This window comes from Platichthys flesus, chromosome 11 (assembly GCF_949316205.1).
Source record: "Platichthys flesus chromosome 11, fPlaFle2.1, whole genome shotgun sequence".
Lineage (NCBI taxonomy): Eukaryota > Metazoa > Chordata > Actinopteri > Pleuronectiformes > Pleuronectidae > Platichthys > Platichthys flesus.
This window is the reverse complement of record NC_084955.1, coordinates 19,055,677-19,068,532: the sequence shown is the minus strand read 5'-3', so window position 1 is coordinate 19,068,532 and position 12,856 is coordinate 19,055,677. Positions and strand designations below refer to the sequence as shown.

At 40.8% G+C, this 12,856-nt stretch overlaps 2 protein-coding genes across 2 annotated transcripts; one reads left to right on the top strand and one right to left on the bottom strand.

The window, feature by feature from the left end:
* Positions 1 to 28: 28 nt before the first annotated feature.
* Positions 29 to 4,030, bottom strand: trim35-28 (tripartite motif containing 35-28). The gene is made up of 6 exons (XM_062399991.1): positions 3,384 to 4,030; positions 3,025 to 3,120; positions 2,107 to 2,337; positions 1,972 to 1,994; positions 1,739 to 1,857; positions 29 to 1,350 (listed from the first exon to the last, which is right to left on the bottom strand). Exons 1-6 carry the CDS (start codon positions 3,792 to 3,794, stop codon positions 815 to 817), a joined length of 1,416 nt encoding a protein of 471 aa, XP_062255975.1. The 5' UTR covers positions 3,795 to 4,030; the 3' UTR covers positions 29 to 814.
* Positions 4,031 to 8,666: 4,636 nt separating this feature from the next.
* On the top strand, positions 8,667 to 11,855 carry cxcr3.1 (chemokine (C-X-C motif) receptor 3, tandem duplicate 1). The gene is made up of 3 exons (XM_062400013.1): positions 8,667 to 8,724; positions 9,954 to 10,355; positions 10,643 to 11,855. Exons 1-3 carry the CDS (start codon positions 8,701 to 8,703, stop codon positions 11,381 to 11,383), a joined length of 1,167 nt encoding a protein of 388 aa, XP_062255997.1. The 5' UTR covers positions 8,667 to 8,700; the 3' UTR covers positions 11,384 to 11,855.
* The last annotated feature ends 1,001 nt before the right edge of the window (positions 11,856 to 12,856 follow it).

The window sequence follows — 12,856 nt, the reverse complement described above, 5'->3', positions numbered from 1 at the left end:
ATAGTTCTAATTCATGAATCAACTTACATTTATTTTAATCATATTTTATTGAAGAAGTGTCAATATGGAGACAGATTTCTTCACATGCAGATTCAGAGCAGTTGAAGTAGTTTATCATCCTTTAGTACTGTCCAGGACGTGACTACTCCCTGGCCACGCTGTGGTGAGTGATAAACAGCGAATCAATATGATTGTCGAAAAACCAACAAGCCCAAAGAGTATCACAATATTCTATGCTAATCAACAAAAGCATATAAAGTTAGGAGAGCGATGACTAAAAGCACATATTCCAGAGCATAAAGACAAGAATTAAAATCAAATGTATGCATCGATAAAAAACTACCACTATAATGTCCCCTCGAGTATGTGCCTAATCTCACAGTGCTTAATAATCAAAGACAAGCGTAGCTATGGAAGCAAGAAATTGAAATAGTTAATTTCACAAATATTTGTTGATATTGAGAGCTGGTATCAGTATTGATCAGCAGCTTCCACCATCACTTTTTAAATCGCTCAAGCTCTCTAGAGTAAAGTGTCAAAAGATGATTTAACACTGCTTCCTTCAGCTAACGCACATTTCTTTTCTATAAATGGGCTTAATCCTCCCTTACTAACCCATATGATTTCTCACATCTCAGCTTCTGTTAGTTATCACAGTCTTTTCTTGAGAAGCTTTTAAATTATGTAGTTTTTTCTCTATTAATAAAAAATTAGTGCACATTACACTTTCTAATAAGTTTTTTTTTTCTATATCTTATTTTCAGTTCTACCGGTAAAAGTGAAACACTTCATCCCTCTGCCGTATCATAGCCCATTATGAAGTGTGCACAGCAATTTTTCCTTGAACTAGAGTCATAGGTTCACTATGGAGTCCTGGGCCAAAAATAGGAAACATTTTCTCTTTAAAATCGTGTGTAAAACTGATGAGATGCTGTTGAGTTTCCCCATCCCAAAATGACACATCCCCCTTATCTATGTTTAGCTTGATGCGAATCCTCTTTGGACGCTGCTGCAGATGAAGCTCTGTACGCTCGGGTGTGAGGGCACTGTACACCCCTTTGCTGAGGCTTATAGACCACACACCGCGGCTCGTAGACAACGTGAACTTCTTTTTGCGGACCACCGACTCTTGGCATACTCCCACAATCCATTTAGGGCTGTCCCCGACGACAACATCCCATCTGTGTTTCCCGGAGGTGTAACCTTCAGCTCCCAGGAGAAAGATACAGGGGTCGAAGCGCTCCGGGTTTTCCGGGACAATCAGCCGCTCTGAGCTTTCCTTCACACTGGTCATGTCAGCGCTCACCGACAGCCATGGATTAGCTGTGTTTGGGTTCAGCACCACTGGATCTGCACACACAGGAAGACATGCACTATTAGTCAAATTGTCTTTTAGAGTCCAACTCAAGCATCTTATTACACGCCTTAAAACTCTTCTTTGTTCTTCAACATTACATATTCAAAAGATTTTCCTTAAAAATTCCCCTCATGGCCTTAAAAGAGCTTAGATGTAGATACACTTTCCGTCCTCATTCAGTGAATATGCTATAACCTTGCCCCTGCTCCCTGTCTCTCCCATCTGCACATGTAAAGAACCAACAACCCCACCCGATTGTTCACAGGATTGTTTTTTGTATAATTTTTCATACTGACAACTGTTTACTGCAGTGTTGAGCACAGTAACACATACTCAGAGGCAATGAGGATACCGCAGGTAAACCCAGAGAAATGTACTCACAGTGGTTGACATGGGTTTGCATAACCTTCCAGATTTTGAAGCTCAAATCCCCAACATGATGGCCCATGTTCAAAAGAGAGTCATCAGGGAGGCAAGGGTCTGCATGAGTCCAATGGGCTCTAGAGCAATATGTGAAGTTAACAAGAGACATTTGTACATTGACAGAAAGCAGTGGAAACCTGGATGAAGCAGAGCGTATATGATTGTAAACAGTTTGTTTTGCAGTTACTTACTTTTTCTTCAACATCTTGAAATTCTAAAACACAAAAAAGAGAGTGACTGAGATAAGTAACACCATTTAAAATCTCTGTAAAAACACTACAAGATCACAGCCCAAAAAAAAGTCCCATGACGATGGAGTCTTTTACCTGCAGGAGTTTAAGATCCTCATTGCCCATTTCCGTCTTCAAAGTATCGATGAGCTTTTTCAGAGCGACGACTTCATATGTTGTCTTGTCGATCAGCTCCTTTATGGAAGCAATCTTCTGCTCCTCCTCAGTAGCGAGGGCTTGAAGACGCCGGGCTTCCTCCGTGCGAAGTGCTTCCTGGAGCCTCTCAAACTCAGCCTTGATGTGTTTCTCCGCCTGCCCAGCTTGAAACTGCATTAAGCCAGAGGAGAGGGTTTACATGAATAACTGTGCAGTTGATTTGTAATGTCTGAGTCATTGACAAATTGTTTTTTCAGGTACAAAGCAGCTTTGGTGGAGTTTGCCCAGCTTACCATATTAAGACTTTGCATTGATTTCCATTCATTGTGGACGGCCAAATGAAAACCTCATCCCTAACCTTAACCATGCCAAATCGTAACCTAACTACAATCCACGTATCTCTCCAAACCTTAACCAGGCCCTCAGTAATGACATCTTGCATCATTAGGGCTTTGGTCCCCATGATGTCTACTGGTCCAGGGTCAGTGTTAATACTGGAAAAAAGCTCAAAGTAACAAATATGACAACAAAGTGCACTACAATTATCGAGCAATATTTAGGTAGTAGTAGTATTAGTTGTCGTATTCAGCCTTTCACTGTATTTTTTTATATATTTGAGCTTATTAATTCTTTATACTCAGTATTATTGGTTTATTATTATAAATTTGTTTTGTTTAAACACATGTATTCTATTAATTCATCTTGATGTTTTGTCTTTTAAGCATTTTACCTTTGCTGCTTAACTTAATCTTATTAATGGGGATTCCTTTTCACACGATTGTTCTTGTACAATCGGTGTAACAATACAGAGCTTGAATCTTAGGATGTCTGAACCTTCAGACATAAGAGAAACTTTACCTTGATGTGCTCCACTGTGTCGTTGAGAAGGAGTTTCATCTTCCTGTGCGAATCCATTTTCTTTTCAAAGATGTCCACTCTGTAACTGAGCTCTTTCTGTGGGAGTCGGAGAGCAGAGTGTGAATTAACCAATGTGAAAGAGCAGCACAGTTATTTCAGGCTTGGAACTGTTGTTGTGGCAAAAACACTTCACCAACCCCAAAATATTACATTAGAACATGTGTTAGGTGAAACATCAGGGAATATGCATCATCTTCTAAGGAACTACTGAAGAGAAACAGGACTAAAGAACATAATTTTAGTTTGCTGCCAAACTGCTGCTCCACAGCCCTGGCCTAAACCTGCAGGGGGCGCTGTACCTTACACAGCGGAGCTCCCTCTTTCAGCGGCCACAGCCTGTGCGTGTTGTGCTGGGAGAAGCAGCCCACGCACACCGGCTCCTCGTCCTTCTCGCAGTACAGCTCCAGCGGCTTCAGGTGGATCCGGCAGATGTCCTCTCCGGGCCGCTGCTGGCTCCGCAGCCAGCCGGCCTCTCGCTGGAAGACGTCGCAGGCGTCGCTCAGCACCCGGTTGGAGATGGCCTGTCCCTCCGTCACCTTCTCGCGGCACAGTGGACAACGGCGCTTCACCTGCATAGACGTTTGCAGACATTTCCGACAGAAGCTGTGGCTGCAGGGCAGCAGAACCGGGTCCCGGAAGATGTCCTGGCACACGGGGCAGGTCAGCTCCTGCTTCATGGGTAAAGGCTCCTCGTCCTCGTCCACGTCCATTCTGCCCGTCCTCAACACTTTTTTACTTTCGTTTTTGAGAACTGCCCGAAGCGACGACTGCTGACTCCGAACCACTCGGTGTGACACGTCGAGGCTTCGCTTGATGGTTTATCTTACCAAAGAGTAATACAAAGAAGTTTCGGGTCCAGTAGAACGCTCACGAGCGACACGGGTCTCTTTGTAAACACTCCCTTCAACAGAGCCGAAGTTCGCTGCTCCTTTTTCCGGGTTTTGCAATCCTGTGGCGGGGTCAAATAACAGCGCCCTCTAGTGGAAGTACAGGTCGCAACACAAATGATAATTGGAAGTTGAGCAGATGCTTTCCTGCATCTGTCAGAGACACACACTTTTTTGTTATAATGAAATATATAGATACAGATAGTGGGATTTGTGAATATGGGCTATATAAATAAAATGTGATTGAGTAAGAAAGATTATCAATCCAAAATATATAGTCATTTTATTTTCATCTAAATAACATTGTCTAACCTCCCATAGACTACAATACTGTGGCACATACACACAGATCAGAAATTGATCTGATGTCTATTAATAATAATAATAATATACTTCATTTATATAGCACCTTTTAAGACACAGGAACAAGGTACCTTACAATTAAATAGACTGGGGCAAATAACAGGAAACAGTTAAAAAGCAAACAATAAGAAACAATCAATAGAGAACAGATATATAAATAAAAATGTTACAGATAAGCAAAAGAGTAAAGACAAGACAGGTTATAAAACAGATAGCAAAATGCCAACTAGGAGGCTTAGGGTCTCTGGGTATATGAGACCGTGCCAGCTTATTTTCCTGCTGGTAGCTGATAACACTGCAATTGCTGTATCTTTATGCTGCAGCATGAGGGACTGAAGCCAACTCTCTGACTTCAACAGCAAACTTTTGAGTTATTATATATTTTTTTGTTAATTATGAATTTTATCTGCATACTGCCTAATCGAAAGGTAGACATAGGCCCTCCTAACTAGTCTAGTCTTGGTCAACCTGGCTGAAGCTTTAGTCAGGGAAGAGGTATATTCATGTGGTGTCCGACCTTCTTTGAGTGTTTGAACCCTGAACCACAGCACTCTCTGGTTGGTGGGTCAGCAGTGGTGAGGTGACCAGCTCACTGCCCCTCTCCTCCTGCCCTCCAGCTCATCCCCTTCCTTGTAAACCAGAGCAGACAGGAGAGGCTTTCCTCCAGCTCCCTCAAACTTCACACCGCCTTTTGTCTGGAGGAGAAGAAAGATAGAAACCACATGGACATGGTGTGTGACATCCATTGCTACAGTGTCAGGACCTTTTCAAATCCCCTTTGACACATTTTCAAATGTTTGTGTCAAATATTAATTTAAACCACACGGTCACAGAGGTCTTTTTATTCAAAGCACCCCTCTGGGAACTCGTATGTCCAACAGATGGTGCCACTGCACCAAATCGGAATGTGATGACACTGCTGCTGAAGAGCAACACTGCTAAACCACAATTAAGCAAACCGCAGTTTCTGGTGTTGTTGGACGTGTGCTAAATGTAAAGAATTTTTTTATAAACATTTAAAACCGTTCTGCTGATTTCCACGTCCATTTCCATGAACTAAACACGTGATGCTACGTTAAGTCTTTCGAACTCGGTCGCCCCGACACAGACCGAAACTCTCACTTCCCCTCATTGTCCATGTGTCAAATAAATAATTTTCATTCCAGCTATTTAATTCCCCCAAACATTTTAACAGTGTATGAGGGACTCCAATATGTCAGATTCTAAAGTTAAATAACAAATTAATCTGTTTAATATATTCCTGTTAAGTGGAATCTTTTTGTGCATCACTCACATTCAGAGTGAAAGAAGCAACCTTTCAGTTGCACATCTCTTCTACGTTACCTGTAAAAGGACTATTTTTGCTCATTGCTGTTTCGACTTCACTGCACATGACATAATGCTTGAATGTAAAAGAAGAGATATGGTTTGTAACAGCTATGGCTGCAAATGTTACGCAGGAAATCCACAGACTGCGGGTTGCGGGTTCTGCCACTTTTTTTTTCTTTTCCTTTTTGTATGTGTCTCTTGAAGTTTAACAGCCAATGGGGGAAGTTTTTTTAACTCTTTAAGTCTTCTCAATAAATTAATGACGGTATTTTCCCAGAAAATATTATGTAAAAAGAGAAAATTTCCCTAAATTCAAGAAAACAAAATAGAGAAAGACTGAATAAGTGTAACCAGGTTATTTAACCTTACAGCCGACCCAGCCTCATCAGACCCAGAGGGGGTCGTCCCACCCACTCTCACACTTTCGTTTTTTGCCACAAACTCTAGAGAACAATGTTAAAACTCAACGAACTTTTTTAATATACTTTCCACACTGAGCCACCTAGGCCTTAGTATTTACTCCCTAGTATGCCAAAATGTTGAGTGCACATGTGAAGCACTGCATCGCCCACCATCCCTGACACAAGGGAGACAATCGGGATCATGAGCAAGAGCAAAAAGCCAAAATTACACCCGGTGTTTGTATCCCTCCGCCAACCAGGGATCATTAATTTTTTCCAAACTCCTGAGGTCAACGTGACCTTTGACATGTGACCTCTGACATATTTTTTCATAATATTAAGAGATTTCTTAGAGGCAGGCTTGAGATTTCATGTTCAAGAGGCCAAGGGATGCTTTGTGAGGCTGGTAATTGGTGATTTGAGCCCTATCCTCTTTTCCTTTTACTCATCCTAAAGCCTTCTGACAATCTAGACGTCCATGTGGCCTCTGATGTGCTCAGGTTTAGAAGTCAGTGGCCTCTTTGTGGTAATGCTTACCACTTCCAGTCAAAAAGAACAAACAGAAGCGCATAAGGGAAGGAATAATCGCTGCGTGTGCTCAAACAACTGTGAAAGCATCATTATCTCAAGCTGTTCAGATATTTTATCATCATGAAAAATCCTCTGAAAAAATCATTTTGTGTTCTCCTGGATTAGTGTACTGATTGCAAATGGCCAAATAAAAATGATATGACAACTTAGCAACGTGACAACCAGACCCGTACATCCTGTGCAGGAATCAAAACTAGCTGGTGGAAATTTCGGTTCCTCTAGTAGCATATTGCAATGGTTTCACAGTTGAACTTAAAAACATGGAAAACATGATCGTGATCCAACACACCGTCTGAAAAATGTACAGACTTTAAATTTGTTTTGATCTTTATTAAGATACTTAGCTAGAAGATTCAAGACAGATGTGGCAGGTGTTTTTTTCCTGTTTAGGGCTGTGCAGCAGGTAAGGCTGAAAATCTCAGGAAAAACTCAAGAGCGCACATTTGCTTTAAATTCTTCAGCTGTTTGAATAGTAATGAAAAAAATACTAATTAAATGAGATGCAAGGGATCGATATTTCCTATCATACTGCAAACTGAATGTCATGGCGTTTTAAGGTTTCAGTCTAGAGTCCAACACAATACTCAGGTACGACCGCTGCTCTTATGGGTTAGTGTTATCTCATTTGTGTTTCAGAAAATGTTACTCTCGGGTTCTGGGTTAAAAAGCCTCCAGCGCTAGGCATTTGTGCTGAGATGTTGGCACTTCCACAACCTGCTCACCGTCAATATTAGAGCCGTCAAGGTGTGAAAACAACAGGAAGGTAGATCCTGTCATCTCAGAACTGTGCTGTGCAGGTGTTGTTTTTGCATACTGCTCCGACTGTGCACACACACAATGAACAATACTGAGAAATAAAATGGGTGATAAAATCTTGAGGTTGTGGAGAAGGACCTCAATATGTGGTATTGCAGCTAAAATGATTTAAAGAGATTTACAACTGATAAATACATAAATACCACAGAGAGGAACAAAGTGACAAAGTCCTTGACATGAATCAAAAGCTTTACATTCATGAATCAGTAAGTCTGGGTTGTTCCTGCCATCAGATCATTAATGTGATGGAAACTCATTTCCCTGTTCAGCCACTCAGTTTTACCGTTTTACAGTTTGTATTGTTACAGGTGAAGTTACAGGCTCATTGGTTGAATTCCTTTCTGTTATTTGTCTTTTGTTAAGCCTTTTGAACCTTTTATATTTGTCTCTAGCATGATTGCTGTATGTTTGCTTAGTGATTACTAAAATGAGAGTCTTACACCGAGGCAACAGTGCAACCCTGCTCTGCTCAACAGAACTCAGCTATATGCATTGACTTAAACTAACACATCTTTTTTCTCTTCAGTAGTTTATCAGAACTATTGATACTCATCAGTTTCTCAGGAAATTGTCTGTGGCTTCACTCACATGTTCGACAAAAAAATCATATATCCTTATGTTGATGCAACGTGTCGTTTTTTTAATCCAAATAAAAAACGCAATTTATGAAGAACCCATTTTATCTCTTTAGTATCTTTATAGCCAGTTCTCTTGTTTGCTGTGAATCAAAAATAAATTAAAGGTTATAATATGTATATATACACTATTCACTGCCATGATAGATGTTGCACTAGCATGTGCTTCTTGGATCAAAAGGGATACTTTGTCGGACACAACAAATCGTCATTGTGGGTAGTTCAGAGAAAGTTACAGGTGCTTTTACATTGTTTTATTATACATTATAAATTATATATCATATTGTGATGCACATATTTTTTACTACCTATTTATTTGATATCTTAACATTTATTTTTGTATATTTAAATAAAATGCAAAGTAAAATTAAAATATTAAGACATAGGTTTGAATTACAAAAACACAAATGGTTGCATTTTCCGCTTTAAAGAAATTAGTCATGTAGTTGAGTGTGTGTGTGTGTGGGGGGGGGGGGGTGGAACACAGTGTGGGGGCGTGCTTCCTCTCTGTGGCCCTATAGATATCGCTATTGGCAACGCTGGTCATATTGAGCTCAAAACAGCCTCGTGCACCTGCTCTCTCTGGAAAATACAATGTCTTATGAGGATAACGAATGGGTAATTCATTGCTTTATTTATTAGATAATCTATTTAATATGTGTTACCAGGATGTAGATGATTGAAAATTTCAATAAATATACATTTATGATATCGTATATTCTCTTATATTATATCATATTAGTTGAGGAATCCAATTCAAATCTCTCATCTGTTTTGCCTTAATATGTGATCTTTGCCTTATTCTCTAATTAATGATAAACATGAATTGAATTTACGGAGCAACACACCTGTTTTTTGTTGTATTTCATCGTGTTCATTTCATATTGTTCACAATTTTTTTCCTCTTGCTCTCACACTTGTAACTCACAGTGAGGGGAACACTGTGATGTGGTTTGTAGATCGGCAGTGACACACATTTCTCTCCCATTCAAAGTAGCAGCACTTTCTGAAGAATGTGACACAACAACAGCGGTTGCTGTCCAACAATTTACTCGTACAAAATTATACAGATGTCGTGACTCATATTTTAGTTTCCTGATAAATCCAACTGCTAAATGTGGATTTTTACACACTTCCTCTCGGACACGTGCATCAATTTATCTTCCCCATTTGCCAGCACAGAACAAATTTCCACACTGACTGCTGAGGGTCATAATATTTTCCCTATTACCGGGTAACAGAAGTGATTTTAATCATTATACTATCACTCCTTAAGAAACTCTGTATTCATGTAGTTTATATTTGGTCAAGCACTACTCGGTGAGGACTGATGCACCAGCAGACTTACTGTGATGCTTTTCCTTGGTATTCTCCTGAAAGGTCATTAGCATTCTACCTGATCAGAATATACAGCCTGATATTTAAGATTTACATATTTTATTTTCTAAAATGTGGATCAAAAAACAAATCAATACATTTAATGTAATGCATTTTTGGTCAAATAAAGAAATTAATTTAACATTTGAGAATAATTTTTTTATATAAAAATGTATTAAAAAATAAAAAAGAAACAAGTTAAAAAATACTAATAAATCCATGGTGGAAATCTTACATAGGATTAAAGTACATACATAACAATTATGCTTGATAGTATTTAAGGAGTACTGCTGTGAGACTCATCTTTAGCAGATAGATAGATAGATAGATAGATAGATAGATAGATAGATAGATAGATAGATAAATAGATAGATAGATACAGACAGACAGACAGACAACACCACCATGTGGTTGAAACAGGCTTAACAACTCTCAAGCTCCAACCAAACAACTATCTTCTTTTTCTGCAGGACAAGCTGCTGGAGAGAGGTGGCAGTATACAACCGGACGGAGACGAGTCTTTGTTTGATGGCCTCGATTTTTCATACAACGACTCCTTCAACGGTAACATCAGCTGTTGCGATGGGGGCAACGTTTGCGACCTGAACGAGGGCAGGGACTTCGAGGCGGTGTTCATCCCAGTTCTGTACTCTTTGGCGTTCGTTGTGGGCATCCTGGGAAATGGAGTGCTGCTGGGAGTTCTGGTTCAGAGCAGGAGGACCTGGAGTGTGACAGACACCTTCATCCTCCACCTGGGTGTGGCTGACGTCCTGCTGCTGGTGACGCTGCCCTTCTGGTCCGTGGAGGCCGCTCAACCTGCTGGCTGGACCTTTGGAACTCCCCTCTGTAAGATCACTGGGGCTGTTTTCACGGTAAGAGGTTTGCAAAGTTTAGTTTTCTTTACCATAGAATGGTCCCTTTAGATTTAAATACGTTATATTTACATCCTCTCTACGGAGGCCACCATGTTTTTTACAGTTGCCCAAGCTGGACAAACTGAACACCGTTTGAGATTTTATGATAACTGAAGGCTACCACAGGTTCTCTCTCTTCCTTGGAAGGGGAGGGTGAGGTGAAGTTCAGCTGCAACATGCAACTTCACCACTAGATGTCTTTAAATTCTACACACATTGATCTTGGCTGATTTCCTTTCCCTCAGTTCAACTTCTACTGTGGGATCTTTCTGCTGGCCTGCATCAGTATGGACCGCTACCTGTCCATCGTTCATGCCACACAGATGTACTCCCGTAGAAAGCCCTGGGCGGTTCATGCCAGCTGCTTTGCTGTGTGGAACTTCTCCTTTCTCCTCTCCATCCCTGACTGGATCTTCTTGGAGGCTGTGGAGGATGTCAGACGAAAAAACAGAATAGAGTGCATTCCCAACTACTACAAGTTTGACTCTGATTCAGTAGGCGACTGGCGACTGGCATCTCGCCTGCTCTACCACACGGTGGGCTTCCTGCTCCCCTCGGCGATCCTAATCTTCTGCTACTCCTGCATCCTGCTGCGGCTGCGTTCTGGCTCCCAGGGCATCCAAAAGCAGAAGGCCTTCAGGGTCATTGTGGCCGTGGTGGTGGTTTTCTTTATCTGCTGGACGCCCTACAACATCACACTCATGGTGGACACACTTCATTCCGCCAACAGCAGCGATACCTGCGGGGTCAGGACGTCTCTGGAGAAAGCAAAGACCATCGCCTCCTCCGTGGGTTACCTCCACTGCAGCCTCAATCCCATCCTGTACGCCTTTGTGGGCGTGAAGTTCCGGCGTCAGCTCGTGGACATCCTGAGGGCTCTGGGCTGCAAGATAAAGATCAGCTCCAAATTCCAGTCTTTCGTCAGCAGCAGGAGAAGCTCTATTTGGTCGGAGTCTGCCGACACCTCCAACTCCATCGCTATCTGAGTGGGAGAGGCCTCCCCCATCTACAGTCATTTTAATAAACCTGTGGAGTTTACAGACTCTCTTCGACGACACAGATGTGGGTGATACAGCGTGTTCCTGTACGTTTCCCATGATGCATTACATGTATATAAGGCTGTGCTTCCTTTCAACTTTCTGTTGTTCATAGTGCCATGCTGCGACTCAAGATGCTTTTTATAACATTTCCCTTTCCTCATTACCACGCATCATTTTGCTATTAATCAGCATATTATGTTAAACTGTGGAGAGTATGAATGCTGTTTTTTACTTGGATTTTATATCATATTTTTTACAGTATATTTTACCATGATTTTTTACACAGAATATTCAAATACAGAATAAATCTTTATTGATCATGATCAAGTGTGTTTCCAATATCAAAGTACAGTGACAGTGCACAAGAGGACAATTCAATATATTTCAAATAATTCAAATAAAAACCCATCAAACAGTGGATGCAGTTGTGTGTGATTGTCTCTTTTGTTATATTGTAGACCTGTGTAGATGAATCCAGATGGTGGCACTATAATACCAGGTTTTTTAATACTGTACATTCTGCAAAAACACACATATTATACATTAGATGTGTGACTGATCATCCAAATTTGCTTTCGGCAGAAAACCTACTTAACTATTGTCGTGTATTTGTTAGAGTAAAACATGTTGACATATGCTTAAAACATAATGATAGGCTTACACTTATGGTGCTTTCCCTCTGGACACTCAGACATTCTCAGAGAGTCCACCAGATGTTTGTCTTATTTACTCTTTACTTGTTGGGGATGACTTTTGACCTAGGGAATCATTTCTGACCAGCTAATGGATGGGTTCAGAAGGAATGTTCTTGACCAATGTGTCTTCATGTTCGGACACAAAAACGTGTCCTTATTTTGTCAGAAATCCCATGTGGGATGTGTTTTACCTGAAGTCATGGGTGGAACCAAACTCCCTATATATGTGTGCTTTCATCCCCTGCAAGTCAGACTTTCACTATTGGCTGTGTGTCTCCGGGTATCTAGATGCCTGTCCCGACCTGTAATTTCTTGTAATAAACTTTGTTACACTGAAACTACAGGGTCCTCGGAATCCTTCCTTCATCATCAACAACTTCTACAACATCATCGACCTCTCGGCTGCATCAAATATACGATACTATACGATAGTATAGTTTAATTTACAGAAACTTTAAAATGACAAAATGAAACGTAACAGTTTAGTTATATGGTCTGAACGGGTCATTCCACAGCAGTCTGAGTGAGCACACATGATACATTAGTGATGGGAACTTTCCTGTTAACAGAGACCTTTGCTCCCGATGTTTAAAAGCTTCAGTCCAACTATATTTAGACAGAAGGAAATGGGTCCTGTCAAGATGTCAGGTTTATATACATTTCTGTGTAACTAGTTTTTGTTTTACTGTTTAACCCCAACACCTTTCAGTTTGTGTTTTGCCTG